The 23,178-nt window shown below is 42.3% G+C and overlaps 2 protein-coding genes across 3 annotated transcripts in view; both read left to right on the top strand.

Annotated features, from left to right (window-relative positions):
• The first annotated feature begins 610 nt into the window (after nucleotides 1-610).
• Nucleotides 611-15,504, top strand: YIPF4 (Yip1 domain family member 4). Its single transcript, XM_035561137.1, has 6 exons — nucleotides 611-871; nucleotides 3,630-3,783; nucleotides 6,409-6,580; nucleotides 8,797-8,874; nucleotides 10,565-10,678; nucleotides 13,003-15,504. The coding sequence occupies exons 1-6, from the start codon at nucleotides 790-792 to the stop codon at nucleotides 13,138-13,140; spliced, it is 738 nt and encodes a 245-aa protein (XP_035417030.1). The 5' UTR covers nucleotides 611-789; the 3' UTR covers nucleotides 13,141-15,504.
• A 1,030-nt stretch (nucleotides 15,505-16,534) lies between these two features.
• The window catches only part of BIRC6 (baculoviral IAP repeat containing 6), a 178,099-nt gene continuing 171,455 nt past the window's right edge, over nucleotides 16,535-23,178 (top strand). For both annotated transcript variants that reach the window (XM_035564936.2, XM_050709359.1), the window contains exon 1: nucleotides 16,535-16,823. In XM_035564936.2, the coding sequence (XP_035420829.1) occupies nucleotides 16,535-16,823 (289 nt within the window). The remainder of the gene's footprint in view (nucleotides 16,824-23,178) is intronic.

Consider the following 23,178-nt stretch of genomic DNA (forward strand, 5'->3'; position numbering starts at 1 on the left):
ATAGGACTAGAGGGAATGGCCTCAAGTTGCGCCAGAGGAGGTTCAGGTTAGAAATTCGGAGGCATTTCTTCTCAGAAAGAGCAGTCAGGCATTGGGACGGGTTGCCCAGGGAGCTGGTGGAGTCACCGTCCCTGGGGGTGTTCAGGGAAAGGTTGGATGTGGTGCTTGGGGACATGCTTTAGTGGGAGACATTGGTGGTAGGGCGATGGTTGGACCAGATGATCTTGGAGCTCTTGGAGGTGGGAAGCGAGCATTCAGGATGACGGCTTTCTTCAAAAAAAGAAAAAAAAGAAAACAAAAAAAAAACCCTCCAGAGTTAAAAACCCTCTAGATCTACTTCTGGAGGAAACCTCCAGCGTTACCCTTGAAATGTTTATGATTTGCCAGGACATTTTTCGACACTTGAACTCCCAAATAAAGCCGTACTTCAGTAGCGGAGGGGCCGCAAAGCTCCCCCCGCCCCCTACGGGACGGTCCGGGCCCCGCCCGCCGCCGGTTGCCCGCTGGCCGCCTGCTGACGCAACCCTGGGGGGCGGCGCGGTGAGAGGGGCCTCCTGCCCCGCCCGCCCTCCGGTTCGTCCAATCGGCGGAAGCTTTATAGCGGGGTCGGGCGGAGAGGCCCCGCTGGCGGCCAATCGCGGCGCGGGGCCGCTGCGTGTCGCCCCGTGAGGCGGCTGCGCCGTGGCCGTCGGGCGCCGCTCAGCGCCGCGGCAGCCCCCGGGCAGGCCCCAGGCCAGGCCCCGCCGCCCGCACCGGCACCGGCCCGCAGCCCCCGCGGAGGGCGGGGAGATGCAGCCCCCGGGGCCACAGCCGCCGCTCTACGCGCCCAGCAACGGGGACTTCACGTTCGTCTCCTCCGCCGATGCCGAAGGTGAGCGCGGGGCCCTTCCCTTCCCTTCCCTTCCGTGTATTTCAGGGGGTGAAGTGTGCCCCGCGGCCTGCCGTTTCCCTCCGAGCAGCGCCGTGCTGGCATGCTGTGGCGACTTTCTGTCTTAGCGCCGCAAAAACAAGCACGCAACAGGCAGTGCTGTGCCGCCTTCTTTTGGCAGAGGGTGACCCTTTGGGCTCTGGCCGCTTAAACAACAAGCTGTCGACTTTGTGTGTTTAGTTACAATTGTAGGCAAGGTTGGGAGTTGTGCAAATCCTGGCTCTGGTGCCCTACACTAGAGAAGAATTGAAGAGAAAAAGTACTGCAGAATGCTGAACTCTGAGCTTTGGTGAACTTAGCAATTGCTCTGACAAGGCGTACTAATCAGTAGGTACAACCCACGTTGCTTTTCTTTGAATTCTTTTTTTCCCCTTTTTTGCCTTGACCTGAAAAGGGATCCAGGATCTGGATTCTGGGAGACTCCTTGGTTTTCCCCCGGAAGCATTTGCTGAGCCCCATGTTAGTAGTCTGTCAGACCCAGTGTGTTAAAACCACCTGCCCAGTAGGACGTGTTGCATTGAATTCAGCTCTGTGCTTTTTGTGAGCACGAGTGGGGTGTAATCTCATGCCTGCTTGATGTAGTCCTCTCTGCAAAGTGCCACATAGGCCTATCCTAACGAACAGACGTAAGGAAAACTAAACAGCTTGATATTTCAAAATAAAAATACTGTACATTGCATTTTAGTTTCTTGTTATTTCCTGAGTCTTGATCTATACAAAGAATAAAATGTATAAGCTTTTTTGTATTATTTCCATAAAAGGTAGCTGTTTGTGGGAAAGAATGGCAGAGATTAAGTGGACATGTGTGGGTTAAAGAACAGGCTGGTTTTTGTTTGTTTTAACCTCTTGCACTGCTTTGTCCCACCTGAGATGTCATCTTGCAACATAGATTTAAGATCAAATTAATAGGTTTCACGATCTAAAAGGTGGTTGTAGGTATTCACTAATCACTGAGTGCTAACAGGAGCCTTGGTAAAGAAGACTTGTGTAGAAGTTTTCCAGTGTTGGGATGGGTTGTCAGTCATCACTGAGAAGACAAAAAGAGAAGGCTGATTGGGCTGTTCTGGCTGCGTGTTTTGGCAGCCACAGCTGCGCACAAAGAATCACGAGAACACCTCCTTGTGAAGCAGAGTTGCCCTGTAGCACAGACAGGTATTTTTTAGAATGACAGAAGGATTCCACTGATAATAGAAAACTTGTGAGGGTTTCCCTACCTCAACATGCAGGCATTAAGAATACATTTCTTCCCCCAGGCAACAGCAGAAGGCTTTGCTTGCATCTGGTGGGATCAATGTGTTTGTGCCGATGTGTAAGGAGTGAAGAGAAATTCCTTCTTTAAATTACTGTGATCTTCATGAGGATCCTGTGCAGATGGTGTTCTTGGAATCAAAGCAACAGACCATTAACTGTCACGATTATGAAATAGCTGAGAAGCACTAATGGGGAAGCTTAAATTTAAGCTGGCGTGGCCTAGCAAGCTGATTTGGGACAGAGTTCTTTCTGTTAATTTAATTGTGGTGCTGAGTGTGGAGTAAATGCTTCAGACATGCTGGCTCAACACTGTAGGACGTCCTGTCACTGTTAGAATGTAGATTTTATAAAATTATGCTGCGTTCAGGTAGATGATGTCTCAAACATAATCCACAAATGTGGCCTGAGTTCTCTGAGCATGTTGCAGGAATATTTCAGAAGTAACTGCTGTAGGTAGGTGTTTGGGGAAATTTGTACATAGGATTTTGTGTGAGTGTGTATAAAAACACACAACAGTAAGGCAAAACAAGATTTTCTTTAGTGAGGCAAAAAATCTTGGGTGAGAAGGGAGTCTTTGCCTCTCAGTATATTTGTAACAAGGTTTGTACAAATAATTGGCTTGCTTGTTTGTTGTGTGTTGTGTTTTTAAGCCGAAAAAAGAGGAAGTTTATGAATTCTTAATGGAATACTTAAACTCTTTTCATTCCCTCCTATTTATTTCCTCAGTAGTATATTTCTTCAGTATATGTTTTCATTAACTGTTTTGTATTCTTCATCTGTAGCTAACCAAACACAATGCAAATAAAACTTTGACACAGACAGAACATGTATAAATTGGGGGGGGGGGGGGGGGGGGTAGTGCTGTGATAAAGCAAGATCATAGTGTATTAAAGAGCGTTCTTGTATCTCTCCTTACTGAACGGACCATGGGGATCTCTGATAGTATTCTTTTTTCTACCATTTCTTAACCTGTGTTAAAAGCAGGCTACAAATCAAAACACCTGGAAATAGTCTCTTTCTGTGAGAAGTTGGATGTAAGGAGAGAGTTTGGGTGAAACAATGCCAGTGTGCAGGAATGGGCTCTGAGACAGTGTGGTCAGGAAAAAATGGTAAATCCACAGCTCTCAGCACGCTGAGACTTTCATAGTTAACTCCTTTTATGCCTCTAAATGCTTAATGATAAAGCACAGATTGAAAGGTGTTGTCATACCGTTACACTGTGTCACCAAAACAAGTGCTCCACGCTAGGATTTGGTCATCTAAACCAGCGTTGTTACCCCTCACAAAACCAGAAGTACCCTTTCAAGTTACGTTAATGAATAACTTTAAATATTTCATGGTGATGACCAACACATCTAGCTTTATACATCTGTTCATCTTCCAGTGCTTTTGAAATCAGATATAAATATCTTTATCTTGCTAAGAATCTTTCTCTCCCTTTTTCTTGAAGATCTTAGTGGGTCCATAGCAACTCCAGATGTTAAGCTAAATCTTGGAGGAGAATTCATCAAAGAATCTACTGCAACTACATTCCTGAGACAGAGAGGGTATGGCTGGCTTCTGGAAGTGGAAGATGATGACCCAGAAGATAACAAGCCGCTTCTGTATGTAATAATTATTTCTAGATTTTTCTTTCTTAGCTGTGTAGGTAAAAGAAACAGTTCATAGGTTCTCAAATAGTCCCACAGCCTTCTGGAATTCCGTTTGACAAATTACTTCAGCAATGAGTCTCGTTGGTTCAGGAATGAAAATGGTTTTCATTATGGTGTTTTTTCAACTGTAAAAGAAAGGCTTGTTACTGACTGTAGGGGAGGAAGGGAGAAGTGAAGTCCAAATTTTATTAGTCAGTGTAAGTACAGAACTTTCATGGCTTTTGTGCTCTTATCTGTTGATCTTGTCATGGTTTAAAAAAAAAAAAAGTGTTCTGCAAGAAGTAAAGCAGCATAAACTTTATATTCTTTCATGCTATCTTATAATATAAAGCTGTGTTAAAAGGAATTATTGTTGAAAGACAGAAATGTCCCTAAAACTGCATACGTCTGCATCCCGTGTTCTGTTCACAGAAACATGATTGTCTGAAGACAGCTTGTATCTTAAGGTTATGGCTCTGTGAGGCAGGCAGCCTGGTTCTTAGCCTGTGTTCTGCACCTAAGCCGTTTCAGTCTTGGTGTCTCGATGTTTTCCTGTGTAAAAGAAAATGATGCTTTTAAAAACGGAGGGGAAGGAAAGTACTCTGAAGAGTTCAAATGAGGGTGCTAGGAGAGAACAGACGCCTGGAGAGCTTGATGAAATTGTTACTTGAAAAGTACTTGAACTTAAAATGTGCAGGAGTAGCACCTGCGCGACTGAGTCTATTCTGTAAACCTGTAACTTAATTATGAAATAGACTGCTGTACTGAGGTGACAACATGTGAATGCTCTGTGTCATGTTGTATACCACAAAAAGTTTGTGTTCTAGGTGTTCTAGCTGCCTGTTGTTGGAAGTGAGAAGAACATACCAGGGCATTGATAATTTTGTAGCAAACAGAAGGAATATAATCTTGCTAACAGAGAACCTTCATCTGATTTATGCAGCAGTTTTTATGCTGTTCTAATTATTCCTAGAATATGGGCTGTAATGAAGCCGCCTAGTTGGAATGCTTTTATGGATTTAAAGAACAGCAGACAGCTGAGACAAGTTCGCTGATGTGGTGGTACCACACGAGCATTTTGCTCAATAATAGCGAGGGCTTTTCTTTCTTATTTGGGCAGCCTTGCTCTTCGCACTTGTCTCCTGTTACAGCTACCATCTCATCTTTGGTGAGGTGACTGACAGCTTCAGGGGGAAGGCAGTTTATTACACAAGGAACTATGAGAAGCCTTAGGCAACGACAAGAAATTAATTCCAGAAAGAAAATATTTCTGTTACACAACCTTCAGAGTGGAATATAAAAATGCTATATACTGTTTAGGTAAATGCAGGAAAAATAGATGCTTTTAATGCAACCCTGAATCGAAGGAATGGGCTAAAGAACAATTTTTAGTATTTAGTTACAGGTTAGTAACAACAACCCTGACATAGGCTGGTAATGGCAATCCTGAAACTACCTGGAGAGAATCAACCAGCAGTGTTTCGCTTTGGAAAGAGAAACTGCAGTGAATCTTGTCTTTTTGCTTTTATTTCTCGCTTCAGCTCTTCTAAGGAAAAAGATGTAAATTAAAGCCCAGTACAAAATGTTCGTAAACAGATTTAGAATATGATATACATTTTTCCCTACTCCTTTAGGGTTGTTACTAAATGTAGAGCAGAGTGATAACTGCCTGAAGTCTCTTGCAACTCTTCAGAGCTTCATTCATAACTGTGCAGGGGAAACACCAAGGTACAGTTCTGCCCCAAGGTTCCGCAGATAAACTTAAGCAATGGTAAGGGAATTGCCCGTTGCTTGGGAAGTCTGCTTCCTTCCACTTGTGTTAGAATTATGACGACGTACCAGCTAAGAGCCTCCCTTACAGAAGACTCTTCTGGTTGATTTGTAGCTGCTTAGAGATGGTTTGTAGCCAAGGACTGGAAAAGGCAATTAGAGAGGAACAAGATCTCTCGCTAGAATTTATTACTAGTTTAATTGGCTTTCATTTATTTTTACTCATACTGGGAACAAGCCAGGGATTAACCAATTGGCATAAACTGGTCTGTTGAAAACTATTGTTGCTGAAGCACGTGAAATCCCACTTAAAACAACAACAACAAAAAACTGATGTACTTGAAATGGTTTAGGAGTGGTGACTGGAAATGTTTTATTTCTTGTAGAATTGGAAACAAGACATTTCCATAATAAGTGTGCTCCTGGCAAACTGTTTAACACAGGAGCACACAGATGTCCCACTTCTGTGTGTGCGCATGTCTTTGACGTCGGTTTACGATGGTATGAATGTCACGTGTGTGGCATGCCAGAAAGTAGATCTGCTGTCCTAATGTGGACTGCTCAGATGTGTTGTGGATGTTTGCCTTTCTCAGTCATGTAATTGATTTTTGTATAACGAAATATGTCTGTGTCATACTGGCTATTGAATGTGTGATGAAGGTAGGGCACTGCTTCATTCTGGATGAACTATTCCTTTGCTAGTCACGGCTACAGAAAGCCTTATGGTGACAGGTATGCTTTACAAACCTGTTTGCCCTTGACCTTACTTTTTATGCCCTATTTCATTCCTGTGATGTATAGTAATGCTCCCTTGCTTTCCAATTTCAGGGAGGAACTTGACATTGACCTGAAGGATATTTACTACAAAATTCGATGCGTGTTGATGCCTATGCCATCTCTTGGGTTTAATAGGCAGGTAGTGAGAGACAATCCAGATTTCTGGGGTCCTCTGGCAGTTGTCCTCTTCTTCTCAATGATTTCCTTATATGGACAATTTAAGGTAGGTATAAGCCTCCAGTGTAAAAATAAATTGAAATGAAATGTGGGGACACAATCGCTAAGCAGTTCGCATTCTTAAGAAGGTAGAAAGTGGTTTTTTCACATACTGCTGTGGGGCATTCTAAATACTGTTTCTTAAGATGTAGAAAGATAGCAGCAAGAAATGTATTAAATAACCCACAGATAAGTTAATCATGGTTAAAATGTCAGGTTTTTATATAAGAAAATGATGTAAAGATGTGGTTTATAGAGGAAACAGGTTGATGCTGGTAAGTTTATAGTCATGTTAGTGAATATCTCCATTCTAATTCTGACCTTTCGTTAACTTGCTTTTTATTACTGAAAATGTTATCCCAGAACATCCATGTGGATGCCATGAATTTTAACTTCCTGACAAATAAGGCTACTTGTTTAACTTGTACTGTATTACAACCGTTTAACTTGTGCTAATTACAGCTGTTCTCTAGCATATTTGATCTTCATTAGTGCACATTGCTCTTCTGTCCTCCATGCGCAATTACAGTAACTTTCCCCTGGTCAATAGAATTTGTCCGTAATTCCATTTGAACTCTATAGCGAATAGCTTTTCAAAGGCACTGTGCAGATTTAATCGCCTTCCGTAGACACAGTTAACTTTTTTCTTTACATTCAACTTGGAAATAGAGAGGTGTTATCGTTTGTAGTCTCAATTTGAATGAGAGCCTAGGTGGGCTTTTCCAGTAGTTAATTGCATCTTTGGTAATCTTTGACTATTTGTGTACTTAGTTGCTCTAAAGAGAGTGTAGAATAGCAGTAAGCCATATATGTAAAGTAACTGTGTGGTTATGCTAGAACTTCTGTGAAAGGTGAGACAAAATCATTCCCTTTGTGGCCTCTGGCTTCCATTTGGTGTACCAAATGCTGACTAAGAGTTTGCCATCAGTATCTTGTTTCTGTGAGATGTGAAATGAGTAGACTAAACCCTGTAGTATTGAGGTCTTCTGGGTGGGCCGTGTAGCTGTCTCTCAGACAAAGCAAGGACCATTCCTCGATCCTGTGACATATCAGTTCTCTACTGTAGTTTGTGTATCTTCTGTACGTGAACAATTGGCCTAATGTTTGTTAGGAACAGTGATTTTTACCATGAAGATGTTAGAGTGCTGTACTTGTGGTAGGAGGGAAAGCTGGCAGCCAGCAACAGGAGGAATGACAGCAGCGAGGCCAGACGAGCTGAATGGTGGCCTGTAAGTTGGAGGGATGAGTGACCCTGCTCTAAGACTTTAATCTGGTTCTCTTCTTTAGACAGTGGAGGAAAGCAGGATGTAAAAGGAGGCCATGTGCTATTTTCACAAATAGCATAATGTTATTTACCTATTTTTTTTGAAGTGCTATGATTTTTATCTGTTCTAAATAAGGTTAGTACTGAATTCAATTTTTTCCACTTATTTCGAAGTTCCAGATTGACAGAAGAATTGAATAGGGGGTGAATTTATTTTTAAGTGCAACAGTTGGAAATAGAAAGAGTGGACTGAGATTGGTGTTTCCCTCTAAAAACGTATTTCAAAAGAGAGAGCTTTACTTCTAATCCTCCCAGTAGCTCACCTGCAAGAACAGCTACGTTACTTTGAAGGTTCTGTTAAAGAATCTTAAAACCATTCTCCAGCTTACTCTGTTAAAGAACAGAGCAATGAAAGAAGCATGAAAAATAATTGCAGACTACTTCCCAGGACTTTGAGTCTGTTTCTTTTCTATCTCATCGTAAAGTTCTACCAAGAATTAAAGGCTTATTTCTTCTGAGTGTTCTCAAATTGAGTAAGGAATAAAATTGTGTTTTGTGGATGAAAGAAGGAGAGTCCCTACCGCTTGCATTGGTTGGCTATGACTTTTAAAAACAGCCAACTTTTTGGAATATGAGGATATGAAGATGTTTATCTAGGGTGATCTTAGCTTTACATTTAACTAATTTCTTCCTACTCTGATGCAATGTTATAATACATAGAAAATACTGTTTGAGCTTTACATCTGCATGAATTTGCCATTACTGTGATTTTGTAAATGTAAGTTCTGAATTTTATTCTCAAGCTTTGCGGTAACACTGAGTAAAACTAATCTTGCTGCAATTCAGAATTCATTTTCGTATGATGAAATTCTTGAGCACAGTGAAAATTATTAATATAAATGAGTTATCCTTTCTCACAGTGAAAAATATTAGAAATGAATTGTTCTTTCTCTTTTAAGGTTGTTTCTTGGATTATAACTATTTGGATATTTGGATCCTTGACAATTTTTTTACTGGCCAGGGTTCTTGGAGGAGATGTAAGTACCTGTATGTGAAAAGGAGGGTAGAGGGAGGTAATTAAAAAAAGTCTCTTGACTACATTTTTCAGTAGTTCTTTTGTTTTCTTGGTGCTTGGCTTTGGACATTTTAGCCAACTAAGAATGGATGCAGTTGAGAACCTTAATGTGTACGTTTCAGGTTCCTGGCCTCCAGAAGTAGAATCTAAAATGCAGAGGTGGTCAGCTACTCCTGTGCAGTGCATGGAGTGCTGGATGTGGTTAAAAAAAAAAAAAAAACTAGAAATTCATGCTGCAAATCCTGGAGATTGGTACAGGTGCCTGTGATCCAGAGCTAAACTCCTCTCTTGAGGACAAATGCTTTCAATTTTTTGGTCGCTGAGCTAAATGGGGCCCTTTCTCCTCCGTTGCATTGCCCTTTATTTCACTTTTTTAATTAGGCTGACAGCAGTTGTATAGCAGCCTTGTACAGAGCGCCCACCAGTGTTTGTTTTCATCCTTGGCCTTATGCAGTTCAGACCCATTAGAGGATGAAAGTCAGTGGGTGTTTTTCAGCTGTGAAGCCAATTGAGGTTCTGGCCTACATCCCTGCCTCCAGCTGCTTGCATCAGCAGGGCTGGCATGGCTGTGTGAGTGAGCGGTGTTTATAAACTGAGTCACTGAGTGATTCAGGTGTGAACAACAGAAAATGACTTAAGGCTAGGCCCGCAAACTGCCACAGCGGAAGAGTCAGGAGGATAGAAACTTCTTAAAATGGCTCTGCAGCTTAAAACTGATTGAATCCTCTTATAAGGGGAGTGCTTCTATAGATGTGATTGCAAGGTACCTTTGCCAGCATAATTCAGATACCCTTAAGTCAGTACATTTTGTGGCTCAGAATGTGAAATGATCAGAATGTATGAACTGGTGAGAAAGGGGAGAGGGATCACTACAGAGCTGCAGAGTTCACTGTGAAGGATCAGCTGTTGCAAGAGATAGGCAAAACAAGTAACTGTCTTTCAAGCAAAGTTAAACTGAAGAAGCCCAGCTGGGCCAAGGGATGTTTCCAACTGTACTAGGGGAAAATCAGACACTTTAATATCCATTTAATAACGAAACTAAAAGCACTTATGGAAGTACTCTGAACTAGTCTGTTTAAGATAATCAGTCACAATAAATTTAAGCTGGAAATCAAAAGATTTCTGTACCGTAGGGAGACCAGGTTCTAGGTCTTCTGCTAATGCTGAAAGCATTTAAGTACTTTTGAAATTGATATATTAATGTCTTAATGCAGGAAATCATTTCTTTGCTGCCTGTGGCAGCCAGGTCTACGATTGACTGAGAGGTCTGTTCTAGTTCTGTGCTCCTAGGTTTCATTTGCATGCTCCATGGAGTGGCAGTTGTGAACCACTTAAGGTGGGACATGAAAATATGTAACTCTACCCATCCCTCATGTTTTTTTGTAAATGTTTCCTATGCAAGTGTTAAAAATGTCATTAGTTTGTGGTTTTTTAAATAAAGACATTTTTCTAAGGAATTGAATGATTAACTACAGAATTATAGGGAATAGTATAGAAAAAGAATTTTCATGCTAGCAAATTTTTTTTACCAGAAATTTCATGAATACACAACACATTATTATAGTTATTCATACTTTTATAACATGATGAAATTGCTTGGTGACAAAGACTTCGTACTACAAAGTCTGTTTTTATGTGCTTGAAAATTTCAGGTTGCTTACGGCCAAGTTCTTGGTGTGATAGGATATTCTCTACTTCCCCTCATTGTCATAGCACCTGTACTTTTGGTGGTTGGATCATTTGAAGTGGTTTCTACCCTAATAAAAGTAAGTTTGGTAACATCTACTGAGAATTTGTTTACAGTTACTCTAAGTCACTTTCCTAACACTTAAAGTATTAATCCCTGCAGGACAATGCAACGTGTCAAAATATAAGTACAACTTGAACTCTGATTCTTTTGGTTAACACGGTGGATATGACTACTAAGCAAATTCTGTTTTCAATGTTTCTTTCGAGTACTTGGAGAATATACAGTCCCCAGGGGGATACAGAAATACTTGTTATCAGGTTAGCTTCTATTTAAGTATTCTGCTGAGTTATATTAGTTGCATTAAAAAGTAACTAGGGCTATCACTTTAGATGCAGATGTGTAATTAAACATCAAAATGAAGAATCTGAAAGTAAGCTGTTCAATCCTTTCCCTCATTATCTGGTTTATTTTTAGTTATTGCAGCATGAGTATGATGCTAGCCATTGTTCTGAGACCTTCCCATAATGGTAGCAGTGCAAATCTCTCAATATCCTTTGCAGAGAAGGTGAAAATTTCCTCTGACTCTACAGATGTGGGACACAGGGCACAAAGCAGTAGGTTGCCTGATACCACCTGCTGTCGGACACCTTCAGTGAAACTAGCAACGTTCCCTGATAGATCCTAGAAGTGCATAATGTTCTTGAACACTTCATACAACCCTTTTAGGTAGCCTGTGAAGTTATTGCTAAACTTCTGGACGGTTGACTGAGAACACTTACTGGCTAAGCTGTATGCTTTCTGCGTTCTTGTTATGCTGATTTGATTAATTTCTGTCCTGTTGGCTTGCTGGTTTACAATATAATTGAAATACAGCTAAACTCTATGATAAACAAGAATAATAGCTATGTTTGTGATTTGTTAACTTGCAATTACTATTAAGTGATACATCCAGAAAGCAAATTATTAACCTGGCAGTTAATTAATATTAACTTGTATTTATTTTTAAGTTACATGAAACCTCTGTTACCTGATTACTATTAGCAGTCTTACATTAACTTCAGGGCAAATCTGTGGAAGGTTCTTACCTTTGGATCATTAGTGGGAAAAGGCAGGACAAGCTGCATATAGTCAAAACTGCCTGTGCTGTGACACGTACTGCTTCCTGTGGCTTAGGAGCTCTGTGCTTGGGGAAATACTCCCCAGTCTTAAAGGTGGGGAACTGCAAGTGAGATTTCAGTTCCAGTCACTTTTTTTCCAGTTGCAGTCAGCAAAGTAAACTAGCTGAGTAATGCACCTTGATTGGTTTCATTGCTGCAATTTTCCTAAAGTATCTTAGAGAATTTAGTCGTGATCCATCTCCACTGTCCCAGTTTAGGCAGCAAAATCACGAGCGTGCAGGTTTTTTTGTTGTCTTCAGCAATGACAGTTGAACCAGTCGCATAATCCCTCAACCAACTTGAGCTACTCTGACAGAAGCATGGAAGAATTTTTTTTTTTGCTGAGATCCTATTGTCTGCCCTTCTCCTGAACAGAACTTTGGTCTTGCTGTATGCAGGAGATTCACGGCTTTGTTCTCATTCAGTTTTAAGTATTTTTTCCTTTTCCATTAATATTCAAGTTGCTGCCTGAGGATAATAGATGTCTAATTACTTTTTGCTGTAACCTCATTAGCTTGAGGCTTGAGTCAAGTTCACTGACCTAAAGACTTTTTTTGAAAAAAGTATGTGTACTAACTTCATGTAACATAGTATTTACATGTAATGATACTTTCTACTAGTCCTTTAAACTAGTTAGTTATTAACTGAAGAAGCAATGAAGTTTTTGCTACGGATTATATTTTGGGAGACTTCTCCTTGTATCTGACTTCTCATTGCATCTGAAATGAATGGAAAGGTGAGTTTCAGTTACCTTGAGGTGGGAGCACTATAATTAAAGTAAAACCAGAAGTAAAAAAAAAAAAAAAGGTAATTTAACCCTCTGGTATATATCACAGGAGAAAGTCAAATAGACTGCTTGTCTCTTTTCTTAAAAAAAAAAATAAATAAATAAAAATAGTGGGGTTTGAGTTGGAGAAGCTTACAGCTTGCATTATGGTATCATCTTCCATTACAAAAAGCTTACCAAAGTTCCTTAGCTGCTTGCCTCAGTAAAAAAAAAAAAAAAAAGTCAAAGTAAAATAACATGCCTCTCTCAAATACTTCCTTAGACTTGAATGGATATACATAGTATATTCTCCTCTGTGTGGGGGCAGAAGGATTGTTTGTGAAGCTTTTTTTTTCCCCACCTAAACTTGTATGTTTCATTCTAATTATATTGAAAAGACCTGCTTTTTTTCTTTATCGTGGTATTTAGAGTGATTGTCTTACAGAGTCAGCTAAGACTGTTCATTTTCTTTTTCAGTTGTTTGGAGTCTTCTGGGCTGCATACAGTGCTGCATCCTTACTAGTCGGAGAAGAATTCAAGACCAAGAAACCCCTTCTAATTTATCCAATCTTTTTATTATACATTTATTTCCTGTCCTTGTACACTGGGGTGTGATCTAGTGAAAGATGTGGCCAAAACCCATGTTTTAGTCACTTGCAGACTGAATGCGTAAGATTAAGGAGGCTGGAGAATAATACAAGTGACTGTTTTGTATCCAGTTGTCAAGATGTTTTAAGATTGAAGAGCATATTTGTGTATATTATTTAATGAAGTAATTGTAGCTATATAGATTTGTATTAAAGTTCTAGGTTTGTTTAAGACTCTTCAGATTTTAATGAACAAAATAAAAGAATCTTGTGTTTTATAAGAAAGTGTAGCAAAAATACAACTCCGTACCTGTGCCAAAAGCACTAGGACCAGATTACTATATTTGAGGAGAAAAAAGAGAAGTTAACTGTAACAATCTCCAAGTGCAATTTTTCTTTTGAGCTTAAACACAGCTGGCTTTTTTGGCACAGCAAATTCTGTAGATAATATATATATTTATGGAACAGTCCTGATTGTTCACAGAATAGCCTGTATAATCAAGACATGAAGATACTACTTTTAATTTAGTGCCTCAATTACTTTGATTTGGCTGTTGAGTTTTTATAAATTCCAATTTGTTTCAAAACATGTATATACTGTGTATTTTGTATGTATGGCTTGTGTGTAGCATAAGTACTCCTTGGTTAAGGATGTATATTGGGTTTTTAAAGTTTAAAAATGACAAGTATTTGAAGTCTTCATTCACTATCTCTGACCAAAGGAGCAAGACATTTACTGCGTGACGTAATTAAATTGCTTATTTAGAGGATTTAATTTACTTAAGTTTAAAATTACAGAAAGACAGGTGAACACCTTTCTCAGTTGTGGCTGGCTTAATGTCAGAAGAAAAAAAAGACGATCTCTCACATTTGTTTGACCTCTAAACGATGTTATTTTATGATGACAAAATAAAAAGAATGCTTCCCTAACTGTTTTACAACATCTTGCTCTATTTTGTTTTGGGTAGCATGGTATATAACCTGCATCCTTTTTTTCCCAACAGCTGTTAACCCCTTGCAAAAAGAAATAAGAGCTGTAAGGTCAGATTCTTCCCCCATAAGTGAGTTAGAACTACAGCCTCAGTACCAATTATAAGTCTTGCTAATTTTGACTATCCAAGGATTGTGTAATATGATGACATGTTAAATATTTCCTGTGTACTGTGTTGATTGCTTATGTAATGGTCCTTATGGTAATGTTTCTTCGCAAGGAAACTCCACTGAAATTCACTTTGCATGGTACTTAGTCACTTGCAATCTTCAGTATTTAGTATTACCAAATAGATCATAAGTATCTTTTTTTGTAATCTTGTGTCTTGAGCAGGGGTAGGTGGAAAGCATTCCCTGTGTCTTTTTTCCCCTCTCAATGCTGGAAATAAAAATCAACCATGACAAGGTAATAGTAAGGGCTGTCTTTGATCCCTGATGGATGTATTTCCTTATCATAACTGTAGTTTCTCAGCTTTTTAGATACTACAATGGCAAGTTTTGCTAACTTTTGCCACTCACCAATTGCAAAATGCATACTGAAATTCCAACGCTACCACAAGCCTTTACCTTACCCCAGCTGCTTTCCTGGCTGACGCTTGCATTGGTTTTAAACAGAACTACTTAAACTTGATCCTGGACACAAACTGTAAAATAACAATCTAGCATATAATATGTTAATGGAGAAAACTGGTTGAGTGACCAACTCTTCACCTGATTTTTTGACTTCTGTGGAAGTTTTGGTGGAATTGCCATACAGTCATACTAAACCAATTAATCTAAGCTGGCAGCCTAGTGCTTGTCTAGAAGTGTTCTGAGGGTATTCATATCACGCTTTAAAAAAAAAGTTTACCCAGGAATGCACATTCACTGTGGAGTCTTGTGTAAGAATCTGGTCATCTCTGTCATGGCTATGTTTTGTTTTTTTTTAACAGGAATGTCAAACTAGAAGACTCCAGCTACACAGGCATAATTCATGCTTGACATCACTGACAAGTGCATTTGGGTTATTAGGCTGTCAGGAAGCTTTAAGAGGAGCTCCTCTTTGCATAGCTGTTTATTTGATGTTCATAATGGATGTGTGCATCTCAAGTGATTCAAAGGATGCAAGAATGCTCTACTTAATCTTGAAATACTTTCATTTTCTCTCTGCTAATGTTCTGTGAAATTTATAGCTGCAACTTAACTGTTCCTTCTGACAGATGTGGCATGTGTAATATGCAATGTCGATATGCACTTAACATAGTACATATTTTGTACACAATTGCAGATTTGCACCTTTTAATCTCAGTATCTTTAGGGTCACCTTTTGCATACGCTGTGCAAAGAAATATGTACAAACAGCTCTCAAATGGTTCTCATAGTTTGTATTAACTTTGCATTCAATAAAGTTATTTTTAGATAAGGTATGTGTAAATATAAGATGCTTTTTATAAAAAAAAAAAAAAATTGAATTCAACTTGTTTACAGAATGTATGTTCACTGAATTAAGACATCTCCATTCCTATACCTGTCATCGATCTCAAGGTTTGGGACTATAAATAAATTCTTGGGATAATAAAGATATGGTTTGTTATGCATGGAAACTTTGTCCCTCTAGCAGAACATTCCCTTTCCAAGATGGAATCACCTTATTTCAAGGTAGAGAACCCTATCTGTAGGAGAGATTTGGACACCAAAGAAGCTTTGGACAAGCTTTTGCATATAGCAGAAAGAAAAATGCACAAACCTTTCTCCCTTTACTATGTATCCCACAGCTTGTGTTATCCAAAAACTTACACCTACCTGGATATTACATGAAAGCAGCTGTTTGGGCTTAGAGACAACATGCAGCTGGAGGAGGTGTGCTTTTAAGTTTGTCTTAGTGTGAGTGGTCTTTAAGGTTTCACTTGAAGCGGTGAGGCGAGCTTCAAAGCTGCTTTGCTCTCAGAACAGTTTTAGAGTAGCTTAACCAGCACAGATAGCTGTGCGTTTTTGTGGTGTTTTCTTACTCTTTTCTTTGAACAGACACTTTCTTAATGTGTTTCCATCCTATTGAAACCTCTGCTAATTGGGGTCCTTCTAATAAGACCCCCGATTTGTAGGGGACCCCGTTACCGTTGGAACTCGCTGCTGCTCGGGGTCAGCACCGCAGCTCGCTGGCTGAGCCCTCCCCTTCCCTTCCCCCTGCGCATGCGCGGCAGCTCCGTGCCCTCCTCCCCCTCCCCCTGCCCGCAGCTAGCGGCCGCTCTCCCCCTCCTTCCCCCCCCTCCGCTCGGAGCCCTGCGGTCGGTTCCGCATCCGGCGCGGTTGCGTCACTTCCCGCGCACGCTGGCGCTCTCCCTCTCCCCGTCTCCCCGGCCCCGGCTGGTGACTGGCGGCGGCGGCGGCCGGGCCTGGCAGCGAGCGGCGCCCCCGGGCCTCCTCTCCTCAGGGCGGCGGCGGCGGCCCGCGGCATGGCGGCGGCCTCCTGCTCCTCGGCACCGGCTCCCCCCGCCGGGCCCGGCCCCGGCTCCGGCTCTGGCTCCGGGCCGGCCCCGGCCCCGGCGTCGTCGTCGTCGTCCGGGCCGGGCCCGTGCGAGTGGCTGCTGCTGCGGGACGGCTGCCTGCGCTGCGACGCCGAGGGGCTGCGCAGCCTGTGCTACCACCCGGCCCTCAACGCCATCCTGGCCGTCACGGCGCGCGGCGCCATCAAAGTCATCGACGGCACCTCCGGGGCCACGCTGCAGGCGTCGGCGCTCAACGGTGAGCGAGGCGCGGGGGCCGGGCCGTGTGCGGGGCGAGGCGGGGCGAGGCGTGGGGCGCCGCCGCGGCCGTTCCTCGGGTGTTCGCCTCGGCAGCGTGAAGGCCCGCGGTGCTGCCGGGTGTGGGTTTGTCCAGCCGGGGGCTGGTGCGGTAACGCAGCTCCCACAGCCGCGGGGTTTCGGCTGGAGGTACACCGAACCTGCCCGGTGCCATCGTCCTGTGCAGGGTGCTACAGGTGATCCCGCTCGGCAGGGGGTTGGGCCGGATGAGCTCCAGAGGTGCCTTCCATCTCAGCCTATCCCTGATCCCCTGATCTCTCGCGGCACAGAATTTTTTAAGAGCAGAAGCCATCCGAAAGCGATGTGACTGTACGTTTTAAATCTACCTTTGCGTCACTCCTCAGGCTGCCGCATGTCTCGATTGTCTGTGGTGCTAGTAGTACTCCCTCGGGTGTTACGGGAAGCAGGCAGGGTTGTGGACAGGCTCTGTGGAAGCTAGACCGTAGCAACTCAGTAACTGTGAAGCGGTGTTCTTGGTCGCCCATTGATGTTGGTACGCTATTTACAATCTAGGTCCGTAAAAAAAGATCCATGTGTGATTGACAGAGCTTTTTTCCCCCAGTTCATTAATGGTTTTTAAGCAGTGGTACTTGTCAAAATATTGTGGGTTTTTCTTCCGGTATGTTGTGAGACCAGTCCTTGGAACAGAAAGATTTGCTGCTTACTGCTTGTGTGTTTACGCATTTAGTTTCTCCTTCGAGTTGTATAGTTGAGTGTAACTAAGAGGATCTGGCTTTGCTGAGTGATGTTAGTGAAGGATTGATGGTTGTCACCTGCACGTGGCACAGAAATGTCAGGAATGGTGCAGAGATGACAGAGTCCAGGTACTGCGTGGCCTTTTACTTTAAGAACCAGCAACTATTATGCCAACCTGAAAAGAACAGAACAAAAAATCCGTGATTTCTTTTCACAATTTAGAGTGGATGTATTTTTAAAAGGTTGGAGAAAAAATAACTTTTGTGGAATTATTAAGCGGCTGTCAACTGCTTTTGTAGCTTGGTTGTATTGAAAATCAGACTCTTGTGTGGTGTTTCCCGCTTTCTTCGGAATTCAAATCACTTGGCTTTTAAAATTCTATTTGTTTTTTTCTATCTTGCTCTCTCCTAAAGCGCTTTTATTATTATTAATAACTTAATTTCTTTCTTTTTTTTCAAACTATTGTCAGAATTTGAGAATTGCTTCTGAGCTCTGGAGGAAGAGGGCGTAAATCGGGGGCTTAATTTGTAATTGGTTGTCTGTGTAGGAAGTGTTTAATTCTCAGGGACAGAAGAAGGAGTGAACTTTACATCAGTCAGAGCTTTTATTTTTTCATTTTTCTACGATAAAAGTCTTGCAAGGGATTTGATTTAATATTCAAAACGCTAATGGTAATTCTTCTCTGACTAGTAACTATTTAAAAATAACTTCCTGCTCTGCTTCTGTTACGCACATTCCCCATGTATACCTCCCTTACTGTCAGTCTTCCCTGTGACAGTCAGAGCGACTGCAAGAGGAGGATCCTACCCCTCCTCACACCAAACAACAGAATTGCTTGCAATCTACCCAAATTTTTTCTGCTCCAGTGTGACTGATGATTATGTTAATGGAAAAAAATGATAACCTTGGTTTAGCTTGAAGAAACTTGAAGCGAACATCCGTACAGGTTCAGACTGGCGTGACTGTCAGAAGTCAGGTGCATCTCAGCAGTCGGTCCCTGAGGCTGTTATTGACTGCGTTCGTTCCTGTTCTCTCCCTCTTCAGCCCTCCTCTGGGAAGAGGAGGAAAGGGGAATTCAACTGTTCTCAGATGTCTGCGTGCTCTGTACAGCACAAACTCTTTTAATGTAGGGTAGCAGTAGTTGAACACTCAGACCCGTAGACCGGCTCTGTCCCCGTTCCCTCCACTGACATAAATGACAGGTCAAAGGATATTGTTGCTACAGGGACTTCTGGTGCTGCAACTAAAAATAGAGTCCCTAGGAATTAAAGCTGCTGCTCCTGGGAGACTGCTGCCCTCCTTGGTAACTGGGGCTGCAGGGCTTTTGCCCTGCCAAAAGTTTTATGGTGGACAGAAATGCTGTTGGTCATTACCTAAGAAAAAAATTAAAATATATACATAACAGTAGCAGCTTCTCCATCTAGAAAGCGGAGGAAGGAAAAGGATCCCCTATTATGGAGAAGGGAAGAATGAAATAAAATAAAATACCACCAAACCCTGGTGTTGCTTTCATCTGCAGTTGCAGTTAACTGCACCTATATTAATATAGTAAGCTTTGAGCTCCTTCTGAGTGAAAAGATTGGACCTGCGGAGTACTCAGTCTGGTAGAGCAGCGGAGCCTGCCTTCGTTAGGATCTAAATGCCGATTGCTCTCTTCGGTGCGTTAAAGAACAAGGCAAAAGACTGAGAGCCAGCAGGCAGTTCAGTTATAGATCATGTCTTCCCCGTGCTTCCAAAGATCCAGCTGTAGCCTCTGGCCTTTGTTCGTCAGTTTCTGGAGTTAACATCATTGGTCTGATATATCCGATGAGCCAGAGATTGTTCTTCTGTGCCCAAGCTGTAGGAATAGAGTGAGGAATATTTATGCTTTTTGCTCCTCTCCCTTACTTTTATGGGATACGACTCTGAATCTTCATCAGATCTTCCTACTGAACATGTGATCATCTTTCGCTGTTTCAGTCCGTTCGCTGTGTGGATGTTGCAGGTGTATTCAAGAGCACCAGGTCATCGCTTGGAGCAGCTTGGAGTACGAGAGTGAATAAGAGCACCATTGCTAAGGGGAAAATCGGGTGATCCTGTAACGTTAATCTTTGTCTTACCTGGCTGTGAGGTTGTTCTTTCTGTTCTGCCAAAGCTGTTACATGATGGCTGGCACACGATGCTGTTCAGAGAGACCCGCTGGGAAATGCAAGGACAATTCCTGTGATTACTGGATATTACACGTTTCTGTGTGTTTGTTGGTAGTGGTCAGTCAGGACTAGCAGGAAGCTGTCATGCGTGTCTGTCAGGCTCTTTATTCCCTCTTAGGGCTTCAAGTATTTGTGCGCTTCCAGTTTCGAGTTGAACACTGGTACCCGAAGAGCGTGAATGGTCCAAATGTCAGTCTCTAGACACAGTGCTCTAAGGAAGAGCCTTCTCCTCTGCCTCAAAGAACAAACCAAAACAGCCAAAAAGAACGACAAAAGCAAAGCAAACTTCTCAGGTGACTCTCGGAGTGTCCATAGAGATGTTTGATAGATCAGATCCTTTTATTTACAAATCAAGGAAGAAAACTGCTTGAACTGGGAGAGTGCTGTAATTCCCAGGGAAGCTTGACCAGGAACCCATTAAGGAACTGGAATGTACTGGCTGATGGGCAGTCACCATCTTGAAGGTTTCTGTAGGTCTTTTGAGATGAATTTGTCATAGTAATGGCTTCAGAGCCTTGTTTACTAAAATGCATAGTGTTTCATAGCTAAAGTCTTCCAAATTACTCCAGAGTCCCTAAAAGTAGTCAAAATACAGACTTCTGAATCCAAGTGCTTAATACAGGACAGAATCTGTTCAGCGCATGTATATAACAGCTCCAGCAGGGGAAGAAGAGGCTGCGTTATCACCAGAAGCCCCTTAGCCACTGGTCGTCCTACAGAAGAGTTGAGAAGGAAATAGATCCCAGCCCAGAAGGGTCGTCTGCGGCAGCAAGCTGGGGAGTGCTGCTTGTCCTCAGCTGCGTTACTCTGAATTATGGAGCCTTGGAAATCCCTCTGGGAATATCCTGTTCTGTTTCTTTTTGTTTTGTTTCCATGCGGTAGAGGAGGCAAAACAAGAAGAAAAGATTCTCTTCTGCAGTACAGACCCAGTACAGCTTGGAAATCACAGAAGGAGTGTGCGCTTGGTATAATCTCTTGGAAGAACCTGTTGGGATACTCTGCCATCCCGTTCTAGGCTTGAAGGAGTTGCAGGCAGCAGCAGTTCAGCTGTTCCAAGCTCACCGCAGTAGCACTGCTCAACTTACCTAGTGATCTGCTGCGGCCCACCTTGCTTTTGAGTGTGTTTGGACGTGGCTGACGACGCTCACCTGGGAAGAATGTTTCTCTTAGAGATCATTCCATTGATGTATGTGATCCTAAGGTTATTCATGAAGAGTCTTAAGCACTAGAAAAAGCAGAACAGGAGAACTGTTAGATTTGAGTTGTGTTTAATACCAGTAATGACTGTAGACCACCACGTGCTCTGTTTGTTTGCTAGCTTAATCAGGGGGCGTCGCACTTGACACGCTTCTTGCCAGATCGTCAAGATGCTGTCAACTGGTACTTCCAGCTCTGGGGGAACACATCTGGACTGTCTTCTGCAGAAGCTAAAATAAAATAAAAATAGAGATCTCTTTGCGTGTCCTTAAAGGAGTTTTTACATTACTATGTTTATTGCAGGGATCCAGAAGTAACAACAAACAGTGATGCAGGCGTATGCGATGTTGCCAGACAAGAGAGCAAAACTTGACAGGTTATTCATTTCTGGCTGATGGATTCATGGCTGTCATCACAACAGTAGTGCTGTATGAGTAAAGGTTTCAGAATGCTTTAAAGTCAGAAAATCAAAATTTTCCTAGACCTGTGCAAATGGATTTGAAAAAGATCTTCTACAGGTAGGAGATGTGTCTTGAAATACTTCTAGCTGACCTGAAGAAGAGAGACTATGCTCTGTGCCTGGGATTTGAATTTTGCCTTCCTGCTGTGTTCCGTCTCAGGTAGTTGAGGTATTTCTGAGTGGTGTGGGAAGTCCCGGGGAAAATGCTGGTTTTCAACCTCAGAACCGATTGTGGTCCATCTTTGGTCAGGACAGCTTTTAATATGCTTATGTGACAAACCCTACAGCTCAGCTCCCAGTCATGTCATACACCAGATTATGCAAAACGTAGAAGAAACCTGGCAGAAATAGGTCCTGGCAGAGAGAACTGATCAGTTCAAGTCCAGAACGTTACGAAAGCAAGCAGATAAATCTCTGTTGGACCTTAAGTAATGGCAGCGTGAAGAAGGTTTTTGCTTTGGATTGCTCATCTTAGAAAGCTCATCTTTTTGCTCTTCTGAATGCTGGGGTACTCAGTGGTCTCGATCTGATAGACTCTCCTGCGCTATAACTGGTCCTGCCTAGCAGCTGACTGGCTCAGAAGAACACCTTTCTGAGTCCTTGCTAATACAGCTTATAACAATATTTTTATGGTTCCTGTTGCATTGGTGTCCGTAACTGTAGTGATATGAAACATCAAGGATTTTATAACACAGAGTATAAGAAAAACGTGTCCTAGACTGTAGATGCAGTCTTTGTTTCTGCTGATCTTTTAACAATGATTGTGTCTGGTTTTTGTGTGTGGCGTTGACCTGTTAGTTCAGGTTTTCTTTCCAAGTTACTTTCAAATCAGGAAGCAAAGCTGTCTACCCTCACTGTTACAGGGATTCCTTAATTCTCTCTGAACAGTATGACGTCCTTCAGAAATGCTTCTTTAGGATGTCTTGGAAATGGAGATAAGGTTTACAACCATGCGGACTCTGGGACAACCTTTGAGTGTATCATGCTCTGCCCGGGCGTGTTAGGAGATAGCTCGTTGCGTGTCGTCTGTTCCCCTGGGATCTGTAGCTGCTCACCAGTTCTGTAGTTTTAAATAAAAAATTTACATGCGGATCAGCTCGCTTTCCTGATGGGGCTTAAGTGATGCCCCAGTATTGCTTTCTGCCGTTAGAAAGCCGCGCTTTAAATAGTTAATGCTCCCTTAATTGCAGCAACTGCTTGCCGTCACCAGACGAGCGCCTAGCACCAAGTGGACACTTGCAAAAAGAGCAGCCATTGCCCTCTGCTCTTCCGTTTGTGGTGCGCTTGTGGATACCAACACTTGCAGCTTCTTTTGGGTTCGGTGGAGTCGCATGTTGGGTTTGGTATTGGCCTGATGCCTTTGCTGCCTTGTCTGGGAAGGCTGTCAGGATTTGGTAAGGCCCCGGTGCACACCGCTAGTCAAAAAGCAGACGGGAAGTCTGGTAGAAGCAAAACATTGTTTGAAGATTTGCATGTATGTTAGGGGAAAGAGCACTCCGCTGATAAGGGTGATGCACGAGAAGGGGGAAAAAGGCCAGCTTTTGTTTTACTGCCTAGATTAAAAGTGTAAAATTATGGAAATAACAACTTACCTGTCACATAATTATAAAGATCATTATGCTTAAAAATGTCTTGGGGTATCTGCTAAGGCTTTTCAGTGAGTGTTTTACTGATATTTTTTGTGCGTTACTTGGAGGAGGAGGGGATATGCTTATCAGTTAAGCAGTCTTGAATGTTAGTGTCATTCCTGGAAA

Source organism: Cygnus atratus, chromosome 3 (assembly GCF_013377495.2).
Source record: "Cygnus atratus isolate AKBS03 ecotype Queensland, Australia chromosome 3, CAtr_DNAZoo_HiC_assembly, whole genome shotgun sequence".
Taxonomy (NCBI): Eukaryota; Metazoa; Chordata; class Aves; order Anseriformes; family Anatidae; genus Cygnus; species Cygnus atratus.

Excerpts from the sequence above, each read along its gene's own strand:
- YIPF4 (XM_035561137.1), top strand. The coding sequence starts at position 790 with ATGCAGCCCCCGGGGCCACAGCCGCCGCTCTACGCGCCCAGCAACGGG. Across the intron at positions 3,784-6,408 it reads GAAGATAACAAGCCGCTTCT|GGAGGAACTTGACATTGACC; the intron begins GTATGTAATAAT and ends TTCCAATTTCAG. Across the intron at positions 6,581-8,796 it reads CCTTATATGGACAATTTAAG|GTTGTTTCTTGGATTATAAC; the intron begins GTAGGTATAAGC and ends TTCTCTTTTAAG.